The sequence below is a fragment of the Macaca fascicularis genome, chromosome 8 (genome assembly GCF_037993035.2).
Source record: "Macaca fascicularis isolate 582-1 chromosome 8, T2T-MFA8v1.1".
Taxonomy (NCBI): domain Eukaryota; kingdom Metazoa; phylum Chordata; class Mammalia; order Primates; family Cercopithecidae; genus Macaca; species Macaca fascicularis.
The window spans coordinates 18,760,239-18,787,950 of NC_088382.1; the positions used below are offsets into that span (position 1 = coordinate 18,760,239).

At 36.4% G+C, this 27,712-nt stretch overlaps 1 protein-coding gene across 9 annotated transcripts in view; it reads left to right on the forward strand.

The window, feature by feature from the left end:
- TUSC3 (tumor suppressor candidate 3) overlaps positions 1 to 27,712 on the forward strand; it is a 435,781-nt gene that overhangs the window by 324,378 nt on the left and 83,691 nt on the right. For 4 of the 9 annotated variants that reach the window (XM_065518907.1, XM_074000325.1, XM_045397892.2 and 1 more), the window contains 2 exons: positions 2,395 to 2,459; positions 8,816 to 9,277. The exons of 1 other annotated variant lie outside the window; for it this stretch is intronic. In XM_065518907.1, coding sequence (XP_065374979.1) covers positions 2,395 to 2,413 — 19 coding nt within the window. In that variant the 3' untranslated portion in view covers positions 2,414 to 2,459; positions 8,816 to 9,277. Of the gene's footprint in view, positions 1 to 2,394; positions 2,460 to 8,815; positions 9,278 to 27,712 lie in introns of those variants that run through there. 4 more of the 9 variants (XM_074000326.1, XM_005562646.4, XM_065518905.1 and 1 more) reach the window with 1 other exon arrangement.

Sequence of the window (27,712 nt, forward strand, 5' to 3'; positions counted from 1 at the left end):
GATTGGAATCCCCAGTGTGCTGGTTACTGACTGTGTGACCTTGGGCAGGTTAACTTTTGTCAACCTAAGTTCTCATTTATAAATGGAGATGATTTGTCATATGTCGTTCAACTATTACAAAGATTCCATGAGAGAATGCTTGCAAATCACTTAGCACATTGCCTGGTACACAGTACTAATTATTTAAATTCATTTTTATTTAATCTTTTGCTATAAAGTTTTCCTTTATGCTAAAGATTAAGTAGTTTTGTCTTATTTTTGATGAATGTAATCGGGCTCCTGAGTCTCTTGAAGCTGTCAGTGAAATAGGAGGGTTACTATGAATTTGATCTAATTACCATCTGAGCCATAGTTCAGAAAGGAGGAAATACTACTTCAGTAGTAGCACGGAATTCATTTTATATATTACATGAACTTTGGTGCTTGCCCCATTTTCTAAGAAGAGCAAAGTGCTAGCAAGGACATCATATTCTTCACATATGGTTAACTACCTTATCAATATTTTTCACTGGCACTCTGTGTTCACAAAAGTTTCCTTTAGAAGATGTCTGTAGTAACATCTAAGGTACATCAAGTCTGTTTTCTCTGTTAGGAAAATAACATGAGACATTTCTAGTAATTCTGTCACTTTGCTTCCTAACTGTTCATTAGACTCTGTCTTAGACAGGTAGTATAATCTAACAGAAAAATAACAGTAATTAGGAGAGGTCCCGAGTTCAAGGTTGGGGTTTCATTCTGTGTATTAGCTAGAGCTCTAGCTCTGCATTTAGACAAATCTAGGTTTGAATTTTGGTTCCTCTTAACTTTGGGGCTTAAAGTTAGTTACTTAACTTCCAAGTCTCATTTTTCTGCAGCTCTAAGTTACTTCTCTATCTATCTATATTGAACTTGGTTAAGCCTGTTTCTGGATCTGGAAACTTGGTATGATAAAACCTACCTCAATTTTATGGGGATAAATTATATAATCAATTTGTAGTCCCTGAAATGTAATGGGTTCTCAATAAAAAGTACTCACTTTCACCTACCTCCTCTTCAACTGTACTAGCCACGTCAGCAATTGACTATTCAGTCGTACTTTATTGCATTATGTTTTTCATTAAGTATTCATTTACAGTTGTTTCATGTGTTTGTCTTTTTTTCTTCTAGATTATAAGGTATTTGTGTCTTTGATAAATACCTTTTATATATCTCCAAAGTGCTATACACATAGTAGGTGCTCATCATATACTTGTTAGTTGAATCTGTTTACTTGAAAACTTTATTCCTTGTCTACTTCCATTAAATGCAATCGGAACCATTAAAATAGAAATATAGTGAAGATTACTGGCTTGCCCCAGCTCCAGAAGATGCAGTTCATATCAGATGCCACCCCCTGGAGTTGTCAGGTTGTTCTTCATAGCTGAAGGTGTGTGGAAAAATTAGTTTTTCCCCAAACTTGAGCTCTAAAGATAACTAATCGTGGCTGGGAGTGGTAACCTCAGGCCTCATGCCTAGCACTTTGGGAGGCTGAGGCAGGAGGATGGCCTGAGGCCAAGAATTTGAGACCAGTCTGAGCAACACAGCAAGATGAGTCTCTACAAAATAATTTTAAAAATTAGCCTGGCATGGTGGCACATGCTTGTAGTCCCAGCTGCTGGGTAAACTGAGGTGGAAAGATCGCTCGAGCCCAGGAGTTTGAGGCTGCAAGTGAGCTATGAGTGTGCCACTACACTCCAGCCTGTGCCACAGAGTGAGACCCTGTCTCTAAAAAATGTTTTTAAAAAAGAGGTATTGCCGTTCCAGTTCTGAGCTGGGTGATATCAAGTGAAAAACAGAATATATAAATTAAGCTTATAGTGGACACAAAGTGCCTTCCATTGTATTAAAACAAAACTGATAGTTCCTAATGTCCTTGGTTACCTTGAGATGAACAAAAATGGAATGGTACTCAGTAAGGAAATGTACAGAATAACAGCTAAAAATGAAAGGCATTCATAACAATTTTGAAGAAAGTATGATAATGAACAAGCACAGCAAGACAAAAATTCCAGAATGTAGAGTGTATAGCAATATTGCATTCATTTGTACATCTTAACAACCTTAAGCTGTACAAATAGAACAATAATATCTAAATGGTGTGATCAGCCCATAGTACACATCATTGATGAGAATTTCACTGGTATTAACCTTTCTCATACTGAGTCCTAGCTTTGTAGAATGACTTATAAAGGTCCAAGGATTTAGAGATGATTAAGAGATAAGCTGGCATTCTGTAAAGGCACCATTGTCTATCCCCTGTCTTATCTAGATAAAGAATGTAGTGCTAAATCTTGTAATAATATTGTACAAATGGAAATTCAATCTTAAGGATTATTTTTTCCATATTGTTGTATTTCATTGTGGTGTATTGGAAAGTGATCTGGACTTTGAGTGAGAAGATGTGATTTGGACCATGGCACTTAAAAACTCTATAACCTCAGGCAAGTCTTTTAATCTTCTCTGAGCCTCAGTTTTCCTCATTTTCAAATATGGAGACTATAACATTTATCTCATAAGACAAGTTTAGTAAATTACTGTTTTACAAATGTAAGGTAACTTAACTTTTAACTGTGAGATTCCATATTCCAGTCTTACATTATTATGTTTATCTGCTCTAGGAAAAAGTCCTCAGATAAAAATTTCTACCAAAAGACTGACACGTGAAGTTAATCATTTGACAGATGCAATCCTTCCACTCCCAACAAATATACTTTCTTAACTTATGTTTGTTATCACTTAGGGGAAAAAGGCAGTCAACAAATATGTTTAATTCTGCCTAAGAAAAATGTAGCCAAATCTTTTTTCCCATTAACAAATAATGTAAGTCTTAATATCCAAGGTTAATAAAAAATACAAGTGTTCCAGGCCGGGCGCGGTGGCTCAAGCCTGTAATCCCAGCACTTTGGGAGGCCGAGACGGGCGGATCACGAGGTCAGGAGATCGAGACCATCCTTGCTGACACGGTGAAACCCCGTCTCTACTAAAAAATACAAAAAACTAGCCGGGCGAGGTGGCGGGCGCCTGTAGTCCCAGCTACTTGGGAGGCTGAGGCAGGAGAATGGCGTGAACCCGGGAGGCGGAGCTTGCAGTGAGCTGAGATCCAGCCACTGCACTCCAGCCTGGGTGGCAGAGCGAGACTCCATCTCAAAAAAAAAAAAAAAAAAAAAAAAACAAGTGTTCCAAACAGTTAACTTACTGAATACTTTAAAATCAACATTTGCTAAATTCAGAAACAGGTAGTAGGTTCATATATATATATATACACACACACACACACACACACACACATATATATATGTAAAATATAAATTTACGGTAATTTTTTGCAGAAAATTCACAGTCCAGTTTTTGGATCCCACACTACACATCCCACCCCCTCAAGCCCAGAAAACCAAGGGTCTAGGCTAACACACACATCAAAAGCAGCTCTAGAGACTTAGTTCCATTGTGGTAATACAACTTTCTTACTCTGGCAGAAACTCCATACCATTCAGCAACCCACTGAAAGCAGGGCAGGAGGATTACAGGCGTGAGCCACCACGCCCGGCCAGGCCTAGATTTCTTCAGGCCTTTTTGGAAGACAACTTGTTTCAGACTCGAAGACTTTTCTGGGTTTAGTAATCTTGTGTTACAGAGAAGAGAGCCCCAGGACTTTCAGCTAAAGAATTCTAGCTAAGGGCTACAATGTCCTTCTCTCTAGCATTCTCATAGAACACATGTGAATGTAAAGATTAAAAGGAATAAGTCAGTGAGTTGCAATATCCACAAGGTCAATGGATAGGAATGAAAATTCAGCCACTGGCTTGTCTGTTTGGTGAACAACCCAAACCTTTTTTCCCCTTTGCACTTTTTTGGATCCCAAATGAAATCTGAGCAACTGCCCCTTACCCACATAAGTGATTTCTGTGAGACAGATGAGATTGTGTAACCACTGGGTCTCCCTGACTTCCTCCCCAGTTTGAGAACAGGAAGAGCAGTGCCCCGAAAAATTCTGTTGAGCTGAAGATATTAGAATCTAACCAACTCCCACTTGGACACAGTACATTTGTTCTGGAACACTGTGTACATTCTGGTTTTTCCAAATATGAGAAACAGATGGAGTCATTAATTCAACATAAAAAAAAAAAAAACCCAACAGCAAGCCATTATTTGCTACCTGTTCAGATATTTCACAGAAAGGGAAAAGCAACAAACAAGCTTTTGATATATCCTCAGTCTCCAGTAACCACCAGTGACCAAATCCAAAGTTCTCTTCATGTGACCTTTCTAGCATTTTAGTTGACAAGCCCCTCTTGGAAAGTTTATACCCTAGATTTTGTAACATGACTTTCTTACACCTTCCTTTTTTCTTTGAGATTATTTCTCAGTCCTAAATATACATTATCAATTTCTGACCTTTGTCCTGAGATCCAGAACCAGACCTGAATATCACATTAACAGTTCACCTCAATATGTTCAAAAATCATTATCTGCCTCCAAATCTGTTTCTCTGTTCCTTTTCCCCATTTTCCCTGACACTGTCATTCTCACAGTCATGCAAGACGGAAATCTTGGAGTCATTTTGTCCTCATCCCACATCCTCATCCTGCTTTGTGTTATTTGGTCTACATTACTTTTCTCTTCCCACAGTTGCTGTCTTAAGTACGTTGTATCTTTTTCTGACTATCACCGAACCTCCTAAATTGTCTCCCAATGTCTAGTCATTATCCCCCATAATCCATCAGTTATTGTACGGTAGTGTCAGAATTGTTTTAAGATACGCACTGATTATGTTGCTTCATTAAAATTCCTTAATAGCTAATAAAAAGGAGGAGGGGAAAGCTAATACATGTTCCTTCTAGAAGATACAGATAGATAAGCAAAATGAAGAAAATATATTCATAAATCCCAACACTCAGGTCATCAACTATCATCAGTTTAGCCTGTACATATTTTGTAAGCTGCTTATTTTTCTTTTATACATCATGAGCATATTCCAATGCAGTTAACTACATTCTACAGTATATATGATTTTACTAGCTATATAGTAATACCATTGTATGAATTGCCACAACTATTTTAACTTTCATGCCATTCAGCTTTTTATGGTATATCCTTCAGTACACCCTCTGGTTTAATACAAGACTCAGTAACTGCTGTCTGTGTTCGTTTATCCTACAAACTAAGAATGGCTTCTACAGTTTTAAATCATCGGGGGGTGGGAAGTCAACAAAGAATATTTTGTGACATGAAAATTATGAAATACAAATTTCAGTGCCTATGAATAAAGTTCCATGGAAACGCAGCCAGGTTTGTTTTATGTGTTGTCTTTGGCTGCTTTTGTACAACAGCTCAGTTCAGTGGTTTCAGCAAAGACCCGTGGCCCACCAAAGTTTAAAATATTTGACCTTCTGGCTCTTTACAGAAAATGTGCTAACTCCTAGCCTAGCCATGCTGAACACAACACTGAGTATGTTCTCATACTTTGATACCTGTCTCCATCCAGCTTCTTTGGTCTACGCTGCTGTCCCTTTATCTCACTTGTTCTCAGAGTTTTGCTTTTTCAATTCTTGTAACACCATCATCATATCAAACATGTCACTGTATCATACTTAATCATACCCAGGTCTTTCTCTCCTTTAGCTAAAAGAAACATAAGGGCCACGACTTACAATCATTTCATTTTCTGCAACACGCTTCTATGCACAGAATTCTAGTACACAATACTTGTTAAATGCTGACTGAAACAGACTTCTGGGGGCCCCGAGTTTAACACTTGCATGTTTCTCTAGAAAAATATTTTGAATTTCAAGTAATAAACTTGCTAATAAACCTATGGAATATGACTCCTCAGCACATCAAAGACAATATTTTCATCTAAATCGTGGTTTTCTACCATGAGGGAGTGTTGAGGAGAGAGCCAGCCTCAAAGAGAGAAATGGTTTGAAGTTGTCATCCCATTCCTTCTTTGTTTAGACAGTCTCTCTCTGCATCCCTGATGGACTTTAAGCAACAATAAAGTGACACAGACTAGAAAGGAATGGTTGCTTCCCTTAGGCTAGGGGAAGTGGGAGCTTCTGAGGTCACATTTGTGCTAGTCCTAGCCTTCTATCTTATCCCTTGTGTGCAACTTGCTACTCTTGCCAACTAGCTTCCATTATCTGTTACCACCTGAGTTACAGTTGACCATGCATATATTCACTTCAGAATAAGCAAATAAGCCAGTCACAGCAATCAGTGCTATGCACATGCTGACTACTACTGTGAATAACTACAGTGCGATTCATTCATGACTGAGAGTGGAGCGGACTCCATACAGAAGTTGATGGTGGTACCCAAGGCTGCTTCTCACTCACTCTGGAAGCAGACCGCAAAACTGAAAAGCACACATAAGGGGAATACATTGTTTTCAGTATTCTTGACAGTTTTTTTTAAAAAGTATGATACAAAGGCATTTATACATTTTTGTGATAAGCATTATTAGAAAAAATATCCAAGCACTATTGAACCATAAATCTGTAAGAACTATTACACTGTTAGATTATGCAGCAAAATTATTAGACAGATAAATGTGAAAAGGGAAAAAATACACGTCCGATCTTGATTAGAAATGAGAGACTAATTTCTCGAGTGATAATAATCAATATAAAACATTCATAGTGGAACATACCTTGGACATTGTTTATATAATGAAAATAAAATGAAACCTAAAATACTGATTAGAGAACAGCAGTCCATACTTTTCTCAGAAACGTTTGAACCAGCCAAACATTTTTGACATTTTTGTGCTTCAAGTGTTTCCAGTGTCTTGAACAAATAAAGACATTTTTATAACATTTTAAAATGAAAATGATAGCTTTGAAAATAAAACCATAGAAAGTACTCTACTTGTTAGATGTATCCTCTATTGTAGGACAATTAATCAGTTTCAGATTAAATATATACTTGTCATTTCATGATATAAACAACTGATTGTTATAACAGCTTAAAATTACTATTTCAGTTTTGAAAACCATAAAATGAAAAAAACAGCATAACTAAAGATTATATTAATAAAGTACTCACAGAGATCCTTTTACTCTGATTATACTTAAGTATCATAAAACTCCTAAAAAGTTAAAAGGTATAAAATTACCATTACGGATCAAATTAGTATTTTTGCTTTCACAGGGGTAATATTGTTAGCAATAATAAATATTATCTTTAGTGCTCCATAACTCGAAAATTGCAGATCCTTTAAAAACTAAACAACAAAAAGCTACAAATCCTTACTTTTAAGTATCAGTTTATTTTATGATTAAGGTTTCTTTTTTCATTAACCCTCATTCTTCAGTTAGCTTCATCTTCAGAGCAAGCTGATGATAGCTTGCGTGCGCTAGCAGGATGAATGCTATCTTTTCAAAACATAATGCCACAATTAATCTACAGCTGGCACATCTATCTGCTTTACCAGCAGTGTTTTTAAGGATCATGTGGATTGAACAGCAACTACAGCTTAAGACCCTGACGAGGTTTACTGCTGACATTCTTCTTCATGGAGATGGTCACCCTTATAGTACGCTTTATTCATTACTTCTTATCTTGAAAGTAGAGGTGATGTCTCATTGCGTCCTGATAGCATCATATCATTTTTATCTTCTAATTTAACAATTTCTCAGAAACAGCTAAGAAGAGTAATTTTTCTGGTTTGTACTGTGCTATGACGTTATTTACATTTTAATTGATGCTATATAATATACACTGTATATTATATAATTTAAATATATATTATATATATTTTATGTTTTATACTAAAGTGTTGTATTTTAAAATATGTATTTATTTTTGCACATAGTATCACCAGAATCCTAAAATACTAGCACCGAAAAGAACTTTGGGAATCATCCAAAACAAACGTTCTTTTCACTAATGAGGAAACCGAGGTTCAGAAAGACAAAACAATTTATGCCTAGGATATTATGATTTAAACATCCAGATAATAAAACTTACCAACTTTGGACATTTTTCCAGCTACATGTTTTTTGTTATTGTTGTTGTTTTTTGTTTTTTGTTTTTAACTACAGGAACTATTGATTTCATTTTTGCTTTCATATTTAATTAAAAATTGGTTTGTCTCTGGTTGCCTTGCAAAGTTGTCCTGTGTTGTCAAGACTCAAAAAGAACATGCCACATGGTAGCAGAAAGATACAGATATAAACAAAAACTTCATAAATGTTACTTAAATTGATTTACCATCTTACAAAATTAAATTTTGTTTCATAAAGCTTTGCTTAGGGAAGTTTAAAAAAAAATAGTTATCTTTTATATGTACAAGTATCTCTGCTGATGTTTCATCAGAATTTTTATGATTTATGTATACTCTTTTTGGTTGTTCAATATGATGAAATTGTAAATTATATTAACAAAAGACCAAGTGATTAAATTATACATTTAGAGAAAAAATATTTTTAGGACATTCAAATGACCCCCTTCACATGTTTGTTTCACTCCATTCCCTTGTATTTCTTCTACATTACCATTTAAAATGCTGATTTAACTATTGCTCCAGCCAGCAGTGGAAGAATGTTTATGTAAATTTAAACCACAAATTAAAGTTTTCAGCATCGTCTCTCACCTGACCCTGTTCCCACCCTAAGCCCGATCTGGTTAAAGGCACTAGAGTTCAGAAAAATTGCCCTGATGTAAAAATTACAATTAGCTGAATTAATACAATTATGACATTTTAATGTTATATTTACATGTGCTAATTTAGAATGGAATAAAAAGCATACCGTATTTTCCTTATGTTCAGCACATAATAATTTTCTTTCTTTTTCAGCTTTTTAATTAAATGAAGCCAAGTGGGATTTGCATAAAGTGAATGTTTACCATGAAGATAAACTGTTCCTGACTTTATACTATTTTGAATTCATTCATTTGATTGTGATCAGCTAGCTTATTCTTGTGTACTTTTTTTAAACTGTGGGTTTTCCTAGTAAATTTAATTTATAGAAATCAATGGTAGCATTTAGTGTTCTACAAAGGAAATATCAAAGTGTTTTTCAAGCCTATTATATTCAGTGTGTGCCACAGGATTGAAATAAATGACAATGTAATTATGAATTCATGTTTTAGAACTGTTTACTCATTAGTAAAGGACTGCAATGTTAGTAAAGAAAACCTATGGCATGTATGTTAAAGATTCTTAGTATTGTACAGGGATAAAGCAAATGCATGAAAATATGTACTGAAAATTAAACTTACTGCAGTTTCAGTTATAAAGGACGTGCACTGTTATAAATAGTCTTTTGTTATTATTAACTAGATAAAGGTATATAGGACAGGGAACTGGATGAGTGGTACCTATAATTTGGATGCCTAACCAAGGCCTAGAGCTTCTTCTTGAGATCTGAATCTAAAGTAAGTATGCATTAGATCAGTGTGCTTCAAAGGCATCAGACAACAAAAGCAACATACCACAACTAGGAGTTAATTCTCAAACTTTAGATGTCATCTGGGAATACAGACTTACAAGTAAGAGCAAACTTAACACGCTATGTCCATTTTCGAGGTCACAACCCACTATGTCCATTTTCCTCATGTGTTTTATGGAACCAGCTTTCCATCAAAGCCTCAATCCTCGAATCCAGACAAAAGGTGAATTATCCTAGGATTAGTGAATGATTCAGTGAAGTTTTCTTGAAAACAAATGTAGGAGTGTAACGTACTATTATGTTTGCATCCTGTTTTAGTTTATAAAGCACTTACACATAATTATGGTATTTCTTCCTCACAATAACCTTGTAAATTAGTCAGGAAATGTAAATTTTGTCTGACTTATAGAAGTGATGGAAGCTGAAAGCCGAAAATAAAGTTTATAGCCAGGCCTTAGAACTCTCAAATAGGGATTTTTATATTCTGTGGAGTTACCCAAATTATGGTTTTAAGAAAGCAGTTCTTCAGTCAGTTCAGTGTTTGCTTTCTCTTTTTAAGGTTTGTTATCTAATTTTCATTAACATTTGAATAATAGACCATGGAGGATTGTTTTCATTGCAAGTTCCAGCTGTATAGCCTCAAACAAGAAACAGGTATACAACCACTGAGTTTACTTATTTAAATCTATGAATTTCAATGAAGAATGGAAAATACAGAGGCCTACTGGGGCATGTTTATCAAGTTATATCCCAGGGCAGTGAGTATGTTAGCAGGATGAATGGTATCATCTTTTCAAAACATAATATTCAGTGAAAATCACATAATTTTAAGTTTATAGTCATAATCCCAAATCTGTTACTAAAAATAACATTAATTTTCCCAGTTCTTGTACTAAGATGAATAAATTTAGTTTTGGAATAACATTTATGCAAAAGCAATAGATGACCTTAGTCATTTGTTCACTGCCTATCCCTAGCCAAAACTTGACCTGTAATTCTTAATTCATTGCAGATTTTTTACATTTTACTCAAAACTTTGGAGATTACACAGAGAATCTCAGGTCAAATTTTACAAGTATTAAACATGTGTTAATTATAATCACTTTTGTTTGTATCCTTAAATCTCAGAATTATCTTGCAGTTAATATGCAGCTGATTAAATGATACTACAAATTATCTCTAATCTCACTGTAAATCTTTTAATCATATCAAAGTCAGGTCATTCTCAGACACTATAACTAAGATAAGTAGTACTTTCCTATACCATATTAGTAAACGTTTTCTAGCTCCTGTTTTGTAATTTCCTATGAGCATTTAAAATTTCCTCTGAGCATTTAAAATTAATTGAGCAATTAAAATTAAAATTTCATGGTTTAAAAAGCTGTGGCTTCTCTATAGACAACTGTTACATTAGGGAAGTGATTCTAGAGCAAAATATACTGCCTCAGTATAAGTCATTACTGAATGGAAAATGCTCTAGGCAGAATTGCGAAGAGTGGCTCAAACACATAGTTTGCTTACAGAATGTAACATGCACAAAATTACATACCTATGATGTGTTTACCTTTGCTAAACAATGAGAATTGAATAATTGATTTGTACCTGGTATGTTATATCCTCCAGTGTCATTTTTTAACCAGACTCACTGTGTGTTCCAGGCTGTCATAAAAATTGATTATATGTTTAACAATTATTTTTCTACTACAGTGGAGAGAAAAATCCTAATTATAAAATTCCACCTAAAGGAGTTTCATTTTATAATAACATCTGATTAATAACTTGTTGCGTTTTGCTCAATATACTGTTCCTGGCATTAGATATTCACATGAGTAAGCCCAGTAGCATTTTGTGCTTACTGCGGTTTTCTTTTACACATGAAGTAACATCCCTTGTCAATTACAATTCAGCAAGCATGGTGATTTGGGGAGATTAGATGTTGCTGTAACCATAGAGTTTGACAAGTATTCCCTTTCTTGCTATCACAAGAACCTCCCTAAGGGTACATGAAGGGAGTGGTTATTCTAAATAAGGCATGACATATTTTTCAACCAATGACATTAAAAATTGTGTTTTAAAAAGGACTGGTCACTGGGGCAAACACATTAGCTGGAGTATCTAGGGACAAAATATTTGAATTGACGCTTGAAGACTCAATGTTCTCAGAGTCCACAAAGCTCATTAAGTTTAAAATAGTAAAACAAGGTCTTCTTCATACTCCAGCAATATACTATATTGGATCAGACCAATATATGTAATAATGTTTTCTCTCATTATGAACATTGTAGAGGATGAACATTGTAGCTACTCACACTCAAAGGGTACAAGTATGCATTCATTAGCTCCTAAATTCCCTGATATAATTCATGAGCATCTGCCATTGATGAATTTTCCATATTCCTCTATGTCTGAAATACATGCATATATTTATATCACATACCAAGGGCCCAAGTACTATATAAAGTTTTAACAAAGCATCTCACCTTCTGGCCCTAATAGGAAAATCATGTCACATTTACCCAAATGTTGATAACGTCTATCTATTTCCATTAAATATTATGCATAGATGTGAGGAAAAATGACAACAAGGAACTCCAGGTGCATACCCATCCTTAGAAAAACTGGGAAAAAAACCTGTCAGACTCCAACTTATTGGAAATTTGGTTAAAAAAAAAAAAATTTACCAAACAACTGCTTAAATTAAAAAGGCAGCTGAAACTCAGCTGGATAGCTTAATGGCATTTTATCTTGATTTGCCCTCTTTCCTCCCCAGTCAGGAATGGTCTTGAAGAGTGCAGCCTGCATTCCTTATGTGGGCTCCTGGTTTTGGAGGGACCAGAATAGACCCCATTCTTAAGAAATGGTGTTCGCTTTGACCTATCTAGGGGCTTGCCTTTGGTTCATGTAACTCAGAAGTCTCTCCAGGTGAAAAACTGACTGTGCTGAGAATGATTTCTTGAAAGTAAATGAACAAGCCACTGCTGCCTGGAGAAGAGATTGCAGTTGGGACAAATAGCCACACACTGAAAGCCTGGAAAAGAGAAGCTGGGTAGTGAAATAATTTGGAAAATAAGGACTTGGAAACAATCCTACATATAACAGGGACTCTGGAAGGATGTACCCATACCCAGGGCAGGATCCATGTTCAGAAAAGTCCTGAGAAGATTCTAAGCTTTCACCTCTTGCTGATACGAGTATTTACACCCAGACCAAACAGGAAGTGAAGACTAAAACAGAGTTGTAAACAGCCTGGATAAGTGTTGAAGGAGTTCCTCAATAGAGAACCTGTCTGTAAAGGTGGGGAGAGTATGTTTTCTTTTTATCCTTTTTTTTTCTTTTGTCTCCAGGTATTTAAGGAAAGTTCTGTCAAACTACTGACTGACCACTAAGCTAATGGAATAGATACTACACAGACAACACGTGACAGTTTAGAAAAGTCACTAAACAAATCACTACTGCACAAACTGCAATTCACAACAAGCCATGATGGCAAAACTTGGGGAGAGGGCAGAATCTAGTTTCCAGAGTTGCCACATTATAATGTTCAGGCTATCCAGTTTATAAAAATTTAAAAACTGAGGCATATAAAGATACAAGAAAGTCATCTTATTCACAATAAAGAAATTAATAGAAACTGACCCTGAGGCAGCACTGGCACTGGACTTGCTAGACAAGGACATTAATGTCTTCAGCATATTCAAAGAGCTAACAGAAACCATGGACAAACAACTAAAGGAAACAATGATATATCATTAAAGAATATCAATAAAGAGATAAAAATTATAAAAAGGATAGGAACAGAGGAAGTCACATTGTCTGTTTGCAGATGACATGGTTGTATATTTAGAATACCCCACCGTCTCAGCCTCAAATCCCCTTAAGCTGATAAGCAACTTCAAAGTCTCAGGATACAAATTCAATGTGCAAAAATCACAAGCATTTGTATACACCAGTGACAAACAGCCAAATCATGAGTGAACTCCCATTCACAATTGCCACAAAGAGAATAAAATACCTAGGAGTACAACTTAACAAGGGATGTAAAGGACCTCTTCAAGGAGAACTACAAACCACTGCTCAAGGAAATAAGAGGACACAAATGGAAAAACATTCCATGCTCATGGATAGGATGAATTAGTATTGTGAAAATGGCCATACTGCCTAAAGTAACTTATAGATTCAGTGCTATCCCCATCATACTACCACTGACTTTCTTTACAGAATTAGAAAGAAACTACTTTAAATTTTATGTGGAACCAAAAAGGAGCCTGCATAGCCAAGACAATCGTAAGCAAAAAAGAACAAAGCTGGAGGCATCACTCTACCTGACTTCAAACTATACTACAAAGCTACAGTAACCAAAAACAGCATGGTACTGGTACTAAAACAGATATACAGACCAATGGAACAGAACAGAGACCTCAAAAATAATGCCACATGTCAGCAACCATCTGATCTTTGACAAACTTGACAAAAACAATGGGGAAAGGATTCCCTATTTAATAAATGGTGTTGGGAAAACTGGCTAGCTATATGCAGAAGACTGAAACTGGGCCCCTTCCTTACACCTTACACAAAAATTACCTGAAGGTGGATTAAAGACTTAAATGTAAGACCTGAAACCATAAAAACCCTAGAAGAAAACCTAGGCAGTACCATTCAGGACACAGGCATGGGCAAAACCTTCATGACTAAAACACCAAAATCAATGGCAACCAATGCCAAAATTGACAAAGGGGATCTAAACTAAAGAGCTTCTGCACAGCAAAAGAAACTATCCTCAGAGTGAAAAGGCAACCTACAGAATGGGAAAAAAAATATGTGCAATCTATCCATCTGACAAAGGGCTAATAATCCAGAATCTACAAAGAACTTAAATTTACAAGAGAAAACTCCATCAAAAAGTGGGCAAAAGACATGAACAGACATTTCAAAAGAAGACATTTATGCGGCCAGTAAACATTCAAGAAAGCTCATCATCACTGGGCATTAGAGAGATGCAAATTAAAACCACAATGAGATACCATCTCTCGCCAGTTAGAATGGCAATCATTGAAAAGGAAACAGATGCTAGAGAGGATGTGGAGAAATAGGAATGCTTTTACACTGTTGGTGGGAGTGTAAATTAGTTCAACCACTGTGGAAGACAGTGTGGTGATTCCTCAAGGATCTAGAATCAGAAATACCATTTGACCCACCAATCCCATTACTGGGTATATACCCAAAGGATTATAAATCAATCTACTATAAAGACACATGCACAGGTATGTTTATTGCAGCACTGTTCATAATAGCAAAGACTTGGAACCAACCCAAATGCCCATCAATGATAGACTGGATAAAGGAAATGTGACACATACACCATGGAATGCTATGCAGCCATAAAAAAGGATGAGTTCATGTCCTTTGCAGGGACATGGATGAAGCTGGAAACCATCATTCTCAGCTAACTAACACAGGAACAGAAAACCAAACACCGTATTTTCTCACTCATAACTGGGAGCTGGACAATGAGAACCCATGGACACAGGGAGGGGAACATCACACACCGGGGCCTGTCGGGATGAGAGACTAAGGGAGGGATAGCGTTAGGAAAAATACCCAGTGTAGATGACGGGTTGATGGATGCAGCAAACCACCATGGCACGTGTATACCTCTGTAACAAACCTGCACGTTTTGCACATGTATGCCACAACTTAAAGTATAACTTTAAAAAATTATGAAATGGAGTCAAATATAAATTTTGATGTTGAAAAATATAATGATCTTAAAATGAATCCATTGAAATTATAATAATATAATAATAATTGGAAAAGTCACTACAGAGGCTTGACAGGAGAACAGGCAGAAAAAAGAATCAGTGAACTTGAAGCTAGGTTAGTTGTTGAAATGATCCAGTCTGAGGAGACAAATGAAGAAAAATGAACACAGACTAAAAGACCTGTTAAACACCATCAAGCATATTAAGTATGAACAGGAGTCCCAGAAGAGAGCAGAAAGGACAGAAAAGAGTATTTGAAGAAATAATGTTCAAACTTACCAAATCTGAAAAAAGACATGAAGCCAATATCCAAGAACTTCAACAAATTCCATGTAGTATACAAACTGAAAGAGATCTATACCAAGACACATTAAAATCAAACTGTCAAGAGATCAAGAAAGAATCTTGAAAGCAGCAAGAGAGACGTGACTCAACATGTAGAAGAAATCCTCAGCAAGATTAATAGCCAGTTGCTTTTTAGAGGCCATTGAGGCAGAAAGGCATTTTACAGTGCTAAAAGAAACCACCGGCCAAGAATTCTGTACCTGGCAAAGTTATCCTTTTAAAATGAAGAATATAATAGTACCTTCCCAGGCAAAGGGGTCTCTTCTACATAGACGCACCCTATAAAACATGCTAAAGAGAGTCCTTCAAGCTGAAAGGACAACTCAAGAGCCATACAAAGAAATGAAAAATATTATTAAAAGAAATAAGTGCATGGAATATAAAAGACAGCATTATTTTTGGTTTGTAACTTTGTTTCATGTAATTTAAAAGATGATTGCATAATACAGTAACTGTAAATCTTGTGAACCCATAAATTAAAAACTCTACAATATATAAATGAACTGAAAAACTAACAAATATGTGGAAAATAAATAATGTAAAACAACCAGTGGATCACAGAAGTCACAAAAGAAATTAGAAAACACTTTAAGACAAATGAAAACAAAAATTCTACATACCAAAATGTATGAGATGCAGAAAAAGCAATGATCAGAGGGGGATTTGTAGCTGGAAATGTCTGTATTAAAAAAAGAAGAAGAAAGGCCAGGTGCAGTGGCTCACACCTGTAATCCTGGCACTTTGGGAGGTCAGTGCAGGCAGATCATGAGGTCAGGAGATGGAGACTGGCTAACACAGGGAAACCTTGTCTCTACTAAAAAAATTTTTTTAAAAATCAGCCAGGCGTGGTGGCAGGTCCCTGTAGTCCCAGCTACTTGGGAGGCTGAGACAGGAGAATGGCATGAATCCAGGAGGCAGAGCTTACAATGAGCCGAAATTGCACCACTGCACTCTAGCCTGGGCCACAGAGCAAGACTCCGTCTCAAAAAATAAAAAGAAGAAAGATCTTGAATTAATATTTGAACTACACCTTAAAGAACTGGAAAAAGAAAAACCCAAAACAAGCAGATGTATAGAAATAAAGATCAGAGCAGAGCTAAACAAAATAGAAAATAGAAAAACCATAAAGTCAATGAAACCAAAAGTTGGTTCTTTGAAATGCAAACAAAATTGGCCAACCTTAAGCTATGCTAAGAAGATTCAAATTACTAATATCAGAAATGGAAGTGGGAAGATTAATACCCACCTTGCAGAAGTAAAAATGATTATAAGAGAACAATTGTATACCAAAAGTTAAACAACCTAAATGATAAGGATATATTCCTAGAAACAACCAAACTACAAAAATGTACTCAACAAAAACAGAAAATCTGGACTTCTTAACAAGAGATTGAACTGGTTATAAAAAACCTCCCAATAAAGGAAAACCCAAGACCAGATGACTTCACTGGTGAGTTACACCAAATATTTAAAGAATAAACACAATCATTCTCAACTATTTCAAAAAATAGAAGAGAAAGTAACACTTCCTAATTCTGAGGCAACTATTACCTTGACACCAAACCAAATAAACTAAGAAAACCATCTCCTATGTAATTAAGTATCTCTTACGACAGTACATGTAAAAATCCAACAAAATACTAGCAAACAATCCAGCAGGATATTAAAAGTTTTATACAGCATGACCAAGTGGGAATTATTCCAGAAATGCAAAGGTGGTTCAACATATGAAAAAGAAAATCAGTGTAACACACCACATTAACAGAATGAAGGGGGAAAGCTACCTAATCATATAGTTGATGCAGAAAAAGCATTTAACCAGATCTAATACCCATCTATCATTTAAAAGTGAACACAAACACTGAACAAAATAGGAATAAAAAGAGGACTTTCTCAACATTATCAGGTTGAGATTTGTGAAAAACCAGCAGCTAACATAACATTGAATGGCTAAAAACAAAACTTTACACCTGAAATCAGGGACATGGCAAGAATGCCCACATTCACCACCTCTATTCAGCATGATATTGTATGTTCTAGGCAGGACAATTAGGTAAGGACACAAAAAGACAACCAAATTGGAAAGGAAGACATAATACTTATTTCCTTTCACAGATGGCATGATATATATAAAGTAAAACGAAGAATTTTTTAAATGATTAAAAATAAATTCACCAGACTTGCAGGATACATGGTTAACATGCAAAATACAATTGAATTTCTATATACTAGCAAAGAACAGTCTGAAAAAGGAAATTAAGAATCTCATTTATAGCAGAACCAAATAATAAAATACTTTGGGGCAGATTTAACCAAGGAACTAAAAATACAAAACATTGCTGAAAGAAGTTAAAAGAAGACCTAAATAAATACATCAAGTTCATACATTGAAAAACCTAATACTATTAAGATGGAAATACTCCTCAAAATGATCTACAAATTCAATTTCCTATTATAATCTAATGGCCTGGCCTTTTTGCAAAAATAAGAAAACTGATTCGTATGGAGATGCATGGGGTCATGAATAGCCAAATATTGAAAAAGAACCAAGTTGAAAGACTCACACTTTCAAAACTTAATACAATTCTACAATAGTAGAAACACAACTACCAGGTACCAAACATAGGCACTAATATAAGGATAAACATAATAGATTAATAGAATGGAAGTGGGAATCCAAAAATATACCCATAACCTCTCTACTGATTTTCAACAAGAGTGCCAAAACCATCAGCTGAATTTCCACGTGCAAAAGTAGGATCAAGTTGGACCCTTACCTCACACTGTATACATAAAAGTAACTCAAAATGGATCAACAATGTAAATTTAAGAGCTAAAACGGTAACACTTTTAGAAACATAGGTGTGAACTTTTTTGACCTAGGGTTTGGCAATAGTTTCTCGGATATGACATCAAAAGCACAAGCAATAAATAAAAATATAAATTAGACCTCAAAATTAAAAACTTTTGCACATTAAAAACACTATGGAGAGTGAAAATTCAACCCATGGTAATAGAATATTTGCAAATCATGTATCTGATAAGGATTTAGTATCCAAAATATATAAATAATTCTTACAAATCAATAGCCAAAAGACAAAATCTCAATTAAAAATGGAGTTTAAGGGTCAAATTTTGTCTCCTCAAAAAAGATAAGTTGAAGTCCTGATCCGAGTACTTCAGAGTACATCTTTACTTGGAAATCGAGTCACTACAAATGCAATTACTTAAGATGAGCTCATACTGGAATAAGGCTCCTAATCCAGTATTACTGGTGCCCTTGTAAGAAGGAAACCATGCATGGATAGACACAGGGAGAAAACCATACAAAGATGGATGATTGGCCTGATGCATCTACAAGCCAGTAAATGCCACAGATTGCCAGCAAACCAGTAGCTAGGAAGAGGCAAGGAAGGATTCCCATGAAGGTCTCAGAGTTAGCCTGGCTTTGCCAACACCTTGATTTTTCACTTTTAGTCTCCAGAACATTAAGACCGTAAATTTCTTTTCTTTTAACCCATCCATTTTGTGGTACTTTGTTAACAGCAGCTCTAGGAAACTAATACAGTGAGCAAAGGTCTTGAGTAAACATTAGAGTAACATATACAAATGTTAACAATCACATGAGGCACTCAGTGTCATTAGTTACTCCAGAAATGCAAATCAAAATCAAAATGAGATATCACTTCACACCCACCAGAATGTCTGTTAAAAAAAAAAAAAAAAAAAGGAAAATATTGGTGCAGATGTGAAGAAAATGAAGCTCTCATACATTGTGGGAATTTAAAATGAATTGGCCACTTTGGAAACAAATTATTAGTTCTTTTATGAATGAAACAGACTTACCATATGACACAGCAATTCCACTTAGGTATATATCCAAAAGAATTGAAAGTAGGTGTTTAAACAAAACTTGCACAACTGTTCATAGCACTATTCACAATTGCCAACAGGGAGAACAACCCAAATGTTCATCAGCTGAGGAATGGATAAACAAAATTGATAAATCCATGCATTAGAATGTTATTTAGCCATTAAAAAGTTACAAAATACTGATACATCCTGCAGCATGAGTGAACTTTGAAAACAAGTGAAAGATGCCAGACACAAAAAGCCACACAGTATATCATTCCTTTTATATGAAATGTCCAGAACAGAGAAATTCATACACAAAAAGCAGATGCATGGTTGCCAGGGGTTGGATGAGGGGTAGGATGGGGAGTGACTATTTAGTAGTTTGAGGGTTTTTTTAGGGGGTGATGAAAATATTCTGGAGAGAGGTGATGATTGCATAATATTGTAAATGTATTTCATGCTAGTCATTTATACGTATTAAAAAGTTTAAAATGATTACTTTTGTGTTACATGCATTTTACCACCACCGCAACACAAATTATGCATATAGCTATATAAAGGTTTTTAACATCCTGCTGATGCTGTTCAAGAAGACATGGTTCTCTTATCCGAACTTCAGTGTCCCAGTTAGCCTTGTCATAACCAAAAAGATTTACATATACGTACATATATATACACACATATAACTATATATTACACTATATATACATATCTATATCTATATCTATATATATCTTCCATAATAATGAAAAAGCACCATTTAATTCTTTTAAGGGAAGGAGTCATTGTACCTGAATGGATTCCTTTTCCTGTTGTATTTGTGCCTTTATGTAGGAGTAAGATGTTTATTTGTGGAAAGCAAGAGAAAATGGACAGAGAACAAGATAGTCAAACAGATGCAGAAAAATGAAATATATAATATTTAAATAATGGGATGAGGTTAATGATTTCTCAATTCTTAAATTTTACTGTATAGTTTGACTATAGAAAAGATGTGTTCATCTAATTCACTATTCCCCAAATACAGAATAGTTTCTCTGTGGTAAAGCACTGGTACTTTATCACTGCAGAGAGGGTAGTAGCCTTGAATGACGTTTTAACTGGTGATTGCTTCTGTATCAAACACTTTTCAGTTGATTATGAACAACATTCAGCCTAATTTTAAAACTAAAATTAAAGTTACCTGAGGCCTCAGTTTTACCTACAAACATATAATGTAAAGGTGCTTTTTTTTTTTTTCCTGTGGCCTCTCAGGGAAGAAATAATTCTATCTTTAACACGTTTTTATTTATTTTATGAATGGGCAAATATCCTTAAAAAAGGAACACACGTCTTACCACTCGTCTTGGGAGAGAAGGCTGTTGCTTGATAACTAGGGAATACTATTTTTTAAACACCTTTGCGGTACTTGACATGTCAGTTATGTTTTCAGTTGTCAGCCTGCACAAGTTTCTCATCTGCCCATGTGTATCTATTCATATTGGCAAGTTTCAACACAGCCATCTTTTAAAGGCTTCATTGTGTTACTGATATTTACGTTTTAAAATCCAGCATTTCTGTGCTAGATCCTCAAATCAATTTTTACATTCTTTTGTAACTTATAGTAATATTTTTGCCTCATCCCTATACTCAATTGGCAGTGAGCTATATCATGACTTAAGTAACTTTATTACCAATTGTGCTGTATTCTACCATCACAAAATATTCTTTTAAGGCACTCTTCAGATACTATCATTTTAATTGGTGTCTTCCAGAATGATTCTATGAAACTCTGTAAGATGAGCCTTTTACTGTTATGTGAAAAAAACAGGGTAACGTGATGGACAAAAAAAAATTGAGACTGAAATTTTAAGTGTAACACTGTCACATGTTTATTGAAAAAGAAATCATTTAACTTCTGTGTGTTGCTATCTCTGCCTTTAAAATATAGTAGTGGTACCATATCTAATGTAGACAGGTTGTGAAATCCAAAAAATATATTTTACATGTTCTTGGTTTTTTAAGTCTTACAAAGTTCTTTTCCAGCTAGAATCTTCTTTGAAGAACAGGAAACAGAGAAGACTTTTCCTGGCCTCGTCTTAGAGTCTGGAATTGGGTAACTAAAAGATAAGTCAACTACTTCTTAAAATTTCCTGCTTCCAATCATATCAAGAATAATATTTCAAAGAAAGCATACTAATGACAATTCAAGGTATTGTGTAACTTTCACCCCCCTTTCGGGGGCTGGGAGGGGTTTCCAAGCTGTACCCAAAGTTGAAGGAAAGGAAGGCATAGTGTGCCTCAGCAAATTTCCTGAGCTCCATATTTCCTTGAATGCAGTTTCTATTACCCATAAAAGGGGATTTATCATATCTTGGTGCCAAAGCTCAAAAATTACTGGGTAAGATATATACATCCCCATGTATGCTGCTTAAATATACACATGAAAATATAATTCAGGTTTTCACTGTGCTATATTTAAGTAGGTAAAACTGGAAAGTCAGAATCCCTGAATTGAAGCAGATAGGAAGTATATAAATGATAGTACTTCCTTTTTATATAGTGCCTGTACTTTTTGAAATTTTTGCACATAAGTAATTTTATTTGATCCTGACAACTTTACATACTTGGTAAGACAAGTATAAGCTTTATAAATGTCTAAGACACAGACAGACAAAGGTAAATGCTTAAAGGTTAACTGAAGACTACAATGGCAATTAGCTAACTTCTTGAATTATCTCCTTTTCAGGAATTCTCTTTTAAAATATTATATACAGATATACACAGACACACACATAAAGTATATATTCATAAACATTCTTAAAAATTAAGGCTATCAATGAGAAGTTTGTCAGTCCCTTGGAGGAATTGGTATAATTTCATTGTAACTGGACCAGATTAGAAATGATCAACAAAAAATCTATTCCTAAATTTTTTAAATAAAAAGAGCATTGAAAAACATCTTGATTTCCCTCTTCTTGCCCCCTACCAATCCTATTAGGACTGTGCTTTCAATCCGAGACTGTGCTTTCATTCTGCGTGACATCAGACTCAGAGCCCACACTTTAAGGCGGAAAAAAAAAAAAAAAACCACTGGCTAATACCACCCCTGTTTCCAACTAATTAGGAATTACTTCCTAAGTACCAAAGCTGCCTCTCCCACCTGATTTCCATCAAGACCTGATTTACTACACTTATTCTGAAAACTGTAATTCATTACTAAAGGTAATCTGACCTGATGAGGTGAGAGTGTTACCAGTACTGGAAAACATTTTCCCAATTACAGTTTACTTTTAGGGTCCTGGAAAAACAGATGAGGAGACAAAGCAGAAATGTCTGGGCTCTCGTATTAGATGTTATTGACTAATCAGCATCTGCTAATTGGGGGGGGGGGGGTGGGGGGACGGACTAAAATCAAGCCTGACCCACGGAAGAAAAGTTAGTGATTTTTTTTTTTTAAATACAAGCATCCTTCCTCTTTTACCTGCTTCCCACTTTCATCACCATCGTGTGAACATAATATAAAAGGAGCCACTATTATTAGCTAAAAGAATAACTTGTCTCACCCCTTTCTGTTCCAAGTAGTTGACAGGGCCATAATTCATGATTCTTTATATATCATTTAGAATCCTTATTTACCTAGATTTTACGCTAAATAGGGAAAGTGTAAATTTCCAAATCTGCTTTTCCCAAAACATACCTTTTCCTTAGAGAAAGGGCCATATAACTGGCCACAAAAGGAATTTCCTCCAAAATTAACATGGTTAGGCTACTGTGACTATCTGGGAATGAAACATCAAGAAACTCTTCATGCAAAACATTCAGACTTGAGTTAGATACAAAACAATGAATACAGATGAGACACTTATACTTTTCTGTCCTTCTGAGTTTACATTAATTATATTTGAATATGAAACCCAAAAGGCTATTTAGTTCACAATGATATCACCTCTACATAAGCTTTAGAAATTCCTCAGTGCTAGGACTACAGTTGGAATACTCTATTTCAGTTACGTTCACATTCATCCTGGCTAAGTACCAGAAGCAGGCCACCCACTGATTTTTTTTTTCACATTACTTCTAGTAACAGAGTAACTGTATACAAGTTTAGGTTATCCAGAGAGAAATACTGTGGCCAGTAGTATCAGGGGGAAACCCCATGTATCTACAACAAGGGAAACCAGGACCTTGGATAGAAACTATATGATTGGGGGGCGGTTCCAATACGGCCGAATAGGAACAGCTTCAGGCTACAGCTCCCAGCATAAGCAATGCAGAGGAGGGTGATTTCTGCATTACCAACTGAGGTACCGGGTTCATATCATTGGGGCGTGCTGAACAATGGTTGCAGGACAGTGAGTGCAGCCCACCGATCAAGAGCTGAAGCAGGGCAAGGCATCGCGTCACCTGGGAAGCACAAGGGGGAAGGGAATTCCCTTTCCTAGACAAGGGAAACCGTGACACACAGCACCTGGAACAATGGGTCACTCCCACCCTAATATTGCGCATTTCCAAGGGTCTTAGAAAACAGAGCATCAGGAGATTATATCCCACACCTGGCTCAGAGGGTCCCACGCTCACAGAGCCTCCCTCATTGCTAGCACAGCAGTCTGAGATCTAACTGCAAGGTGGCAGCAAGGCTGGGGGAGGGGCACCTGCCCTTGCTGAGACTTGAGTAGGTAAAGTGGCCTAGAAGCTTGAACTGGGTGGAACCCACCGCAGCTCAAGGAGGCCGGCCTGCCTCTGTAGACTCCACCTCTGGGGACAGGGCATAGCCAAACAAAAGGCAGCAGAAACATCTGCATATGTAAATGTACCTGTCTGACAGCTTTGAAGAGAGTAGTGGTTCTCCCAGCATGGAGTTTGAGATCTGAGAACAGGAGACTGCCTCCTCAAGTGGGTCCCTGACCCCCGAGCAGCCTGAGAGGCACGCCCAACTAGGGGCAGACTGACACCTCACACGGTCAGGTACCCCTCTGAGATGAAGCTTCCAGAGGAACGATCAGGCAGCAACATTTGCTGTTCAGCAATATTCACTCTTCTACAGCCTCTGCTGCTGATACCCAGGCAAACAAGGTCTGGAGTGGACCTCCAGCAAACTCCAACAGACCTGCAGCTGAGGGTCCTGACTGTTAGAAACAAAACTAGCAGAAAGGACCTCCGCACCAAAACCCCATCTGTATGTCACCATCATCAAAGAACAAAGGTAGATAAAACCACAAAGATGGCAAAAAAAAAAAAAAAACAGAAAAGTTGAAAATTCTAAAAATCAGAGCGCCTCTCCCCCTCCAAAGAGGGCAGCTCCTCGCCAGCAACAGAACAAAGTTGGACACAGAATGACTTTGACGAGTTCAGAGAAGAAGGCTTCAGACAATCAAACTTCTCTGAGCTAGAGGAGGAAGTTCAAACCCATCACAAAGAACCTAAAAACCTTGAAAAAAGATTAGACCAATGGTTAACTAAAATAATCAATGTAGAGAAGTCCTTAAATGACCTGATGGAGCTGAAAACCATGGCACCAGAAATACGTGACAAACGCACAAGCCTCAGTAACCAATTTGATCAATTGGAAGAAAGGGTATCAGTGACTGAAGATCAAATGAATGAAATGAAGCGAGAAGAGAAGTCTAGAGAAAAAAGACGAAAAAGAAATGAACAAAGCTTCCAAGAAATATGGGATTATGTGAAAAGACCACATCTACGTCTGACTGCTGTGCCTGAAAGTGACGGGGAGAATGCAATCAAGTCGGAAAACACTCTGCAGGATATTATCCAGGAAAACTTCCCCAACCTAGCAAGGCAGGCCAACATTCAAATTCAGGAAATACAGAGAGCACCACAAAGATACTCCTCGAGAAGAGCAACTTCAAGACACATAATTGTCAGATTTACCAAAGTTGAAATGAAGGAAAAAATATTAAGGGTGGCCAGAGAGAAAGGTCGGGTTACCCACAAAGGGAAGCCCATTAGACTAACGGTGGATCTCTTGGCAGAATCTCCACAAGCCAGAAGAGAGTGGGGGCCAATATTCAACATTCTTAAAAGAATTTTCAAACCAAAATTTCATATCCAGCCAAACTAAGTTTCATAAGTGAAGGAGAAATAAAATCCTTTACACACAAGCAAATTCTTAGATATTTTGTCACCACCAGGTCTGCCCTACAAGAGCTCCTGATGGAAGCGCTAAAGAGAGAAACGAACAACCAGTACCAGCCACTGCAAAAACATGCTAAATGGTAAAGACCATTGATGCTAGGAAGAAATTGCATAAACTAATGAGCAAAATAACCAGCTAACATCATGACAGGAACAAATTCATAGGATCAAATAAACATAACAATATTAACCTTAAGTATAAATGGGCTAAATGCTCCAATTACAAGACACAAACTGGCAAATTGGATAAAGAGTCAAGACTCATCAGTGTACTGTTTTCAGGAGACCCATATCATGTGCAGAGGCACACATAGGCTCAAGATAAAGAGATGGAGGAAGATCTACCAAGCAAATGGAAAACAAAAAAAGGCAGGGGTTGCAATCCTAGTCTCTGATAAAACAGACTTTAAACCAACAAAGATCAAGAGAGACAAAGAAGGCCACTACATAACGGTAAAGGGATCAATTGAACAAGAAGAACTAACAATCCTAAATATGTATACACCCAGCAGAGGAACACCCAGATTCATAAAGCAAGTCATTAGAGACATACAAAGAGACTTAGACTCCCACACAGTAATAATGGGAGACTTTAACACCCCACTGTCAACATTAGACACATCAACGAGACAAAAGTTAACAAGGATATCCAGGAATTGAACTCAACTCTGCACCAAGTAGACCTAATAGACATCTACAGAACTTTCCACCCCAAATCAACAGAATATATATTCTTCTCAGCACCACATCCCACGTATTCCAAAATTGACCACATAGTTGGAAGTAAAGCACTCCTCAGCAAATGTAAAAGAAAAGAAATTATAACAAACTGTCTCTCAGACCACAGTGCAATCAAACTAGAACTCAGGATTAAGAAACTCACTTAAAACCAGTCAACTACATGGAAACCGAACAACCTGCTCCTGAATGACTACTGGATACATAACAAAATGAAGGCAGAAATAAAGATGTTCTTTGAAACCAATGAGAACAAAGATACAACATACCAGAATCTCTCGGACATATTTAAAGCAGTGTGTAGAGGGAAATTTATAGCACTAAATGCCCACAAGAGAAAGCTGGAAAGATCTCAAATTGACACCCTAACATCACAATTAAAAGGACTAGAGAAGCGAGAACAAATACATTCAAAAGCTAGCAGAAGGCAAGAAATAACCAAGATCAGAGCAAGAAATAACTGAAGGAGCTAGAGACACAAAAACCCTCCAAAAAATCAATCCAGGAGCTGGTTTTTTGAAAAGATCAACAAAATTCATAGACCGCTAGCAAGACTAATAAAGAAGAAAAGAGAGAAGAATAGATGCAATAAAAAATAATAAGGGGAATGTCAACACCGACCCCACAGAAATACAAACTACCATCAGAGAATACTATAAACACCTACATGCAAATAAACTAGAAAACCTAGAAGAAATGGATAAATTCCTGGACACATACACTCTCCCAAGACTAAACCAGGAAGAAGTTGAGTCTCTGAATAGACCAATAGCAGGCTCTGAAATTGAGGCAATAATTAATAGCCTACCAACCAAAAAAAGTCCAGGACCAGACGGATTCACAGCCGAATTCTACCAGAGGTACAAGAAGGAGATGGTACCATTCCTTCTGAAACTGCTCTAATCAATACAAAAAGAGGGAATCCTCCCTAACTCATTTTATGAGGCCAACATTATCCTGATACCAAAGCCTGGCAGAGAGACAACAAGAAAAAGAGAATTTTAGACCAATATCCCTGATGAACATCAATGCAAAAATTCTCAGTAAAATACTGGCAAACCGAATCCAGCTGCACATCAAAAAGCTTATCCACCATGATCAAGTGGGCTTCATCCCTGGGAAGCAAGGTTGGTTCAACATATGCAAATAAATGAACCTAATCCAGCATATAAACAGAACTAAAGACAGAAACCACATGATTATCTCAATAGATGCAGAAAAGGCCTTTGACAAAATTCAACAGCCCTTCATGCTGAAAACTCTCAATAAATTCGGTATTGATGGGCGTATCTTAAAATAATAAGCGCTATTTATGACAAAGCCACAGCCAATATCATACTGAATGGGCAAAACCTGGAAGCATTCCCTTTGAAAACTGGCACAAGACAGGGATGCCCTCCCTCACCACTCCTATTCAACATAGTGTTGGAAGTGCTGGCCAGGGCAATCAGGCAGAGAAAGAAATAAAGG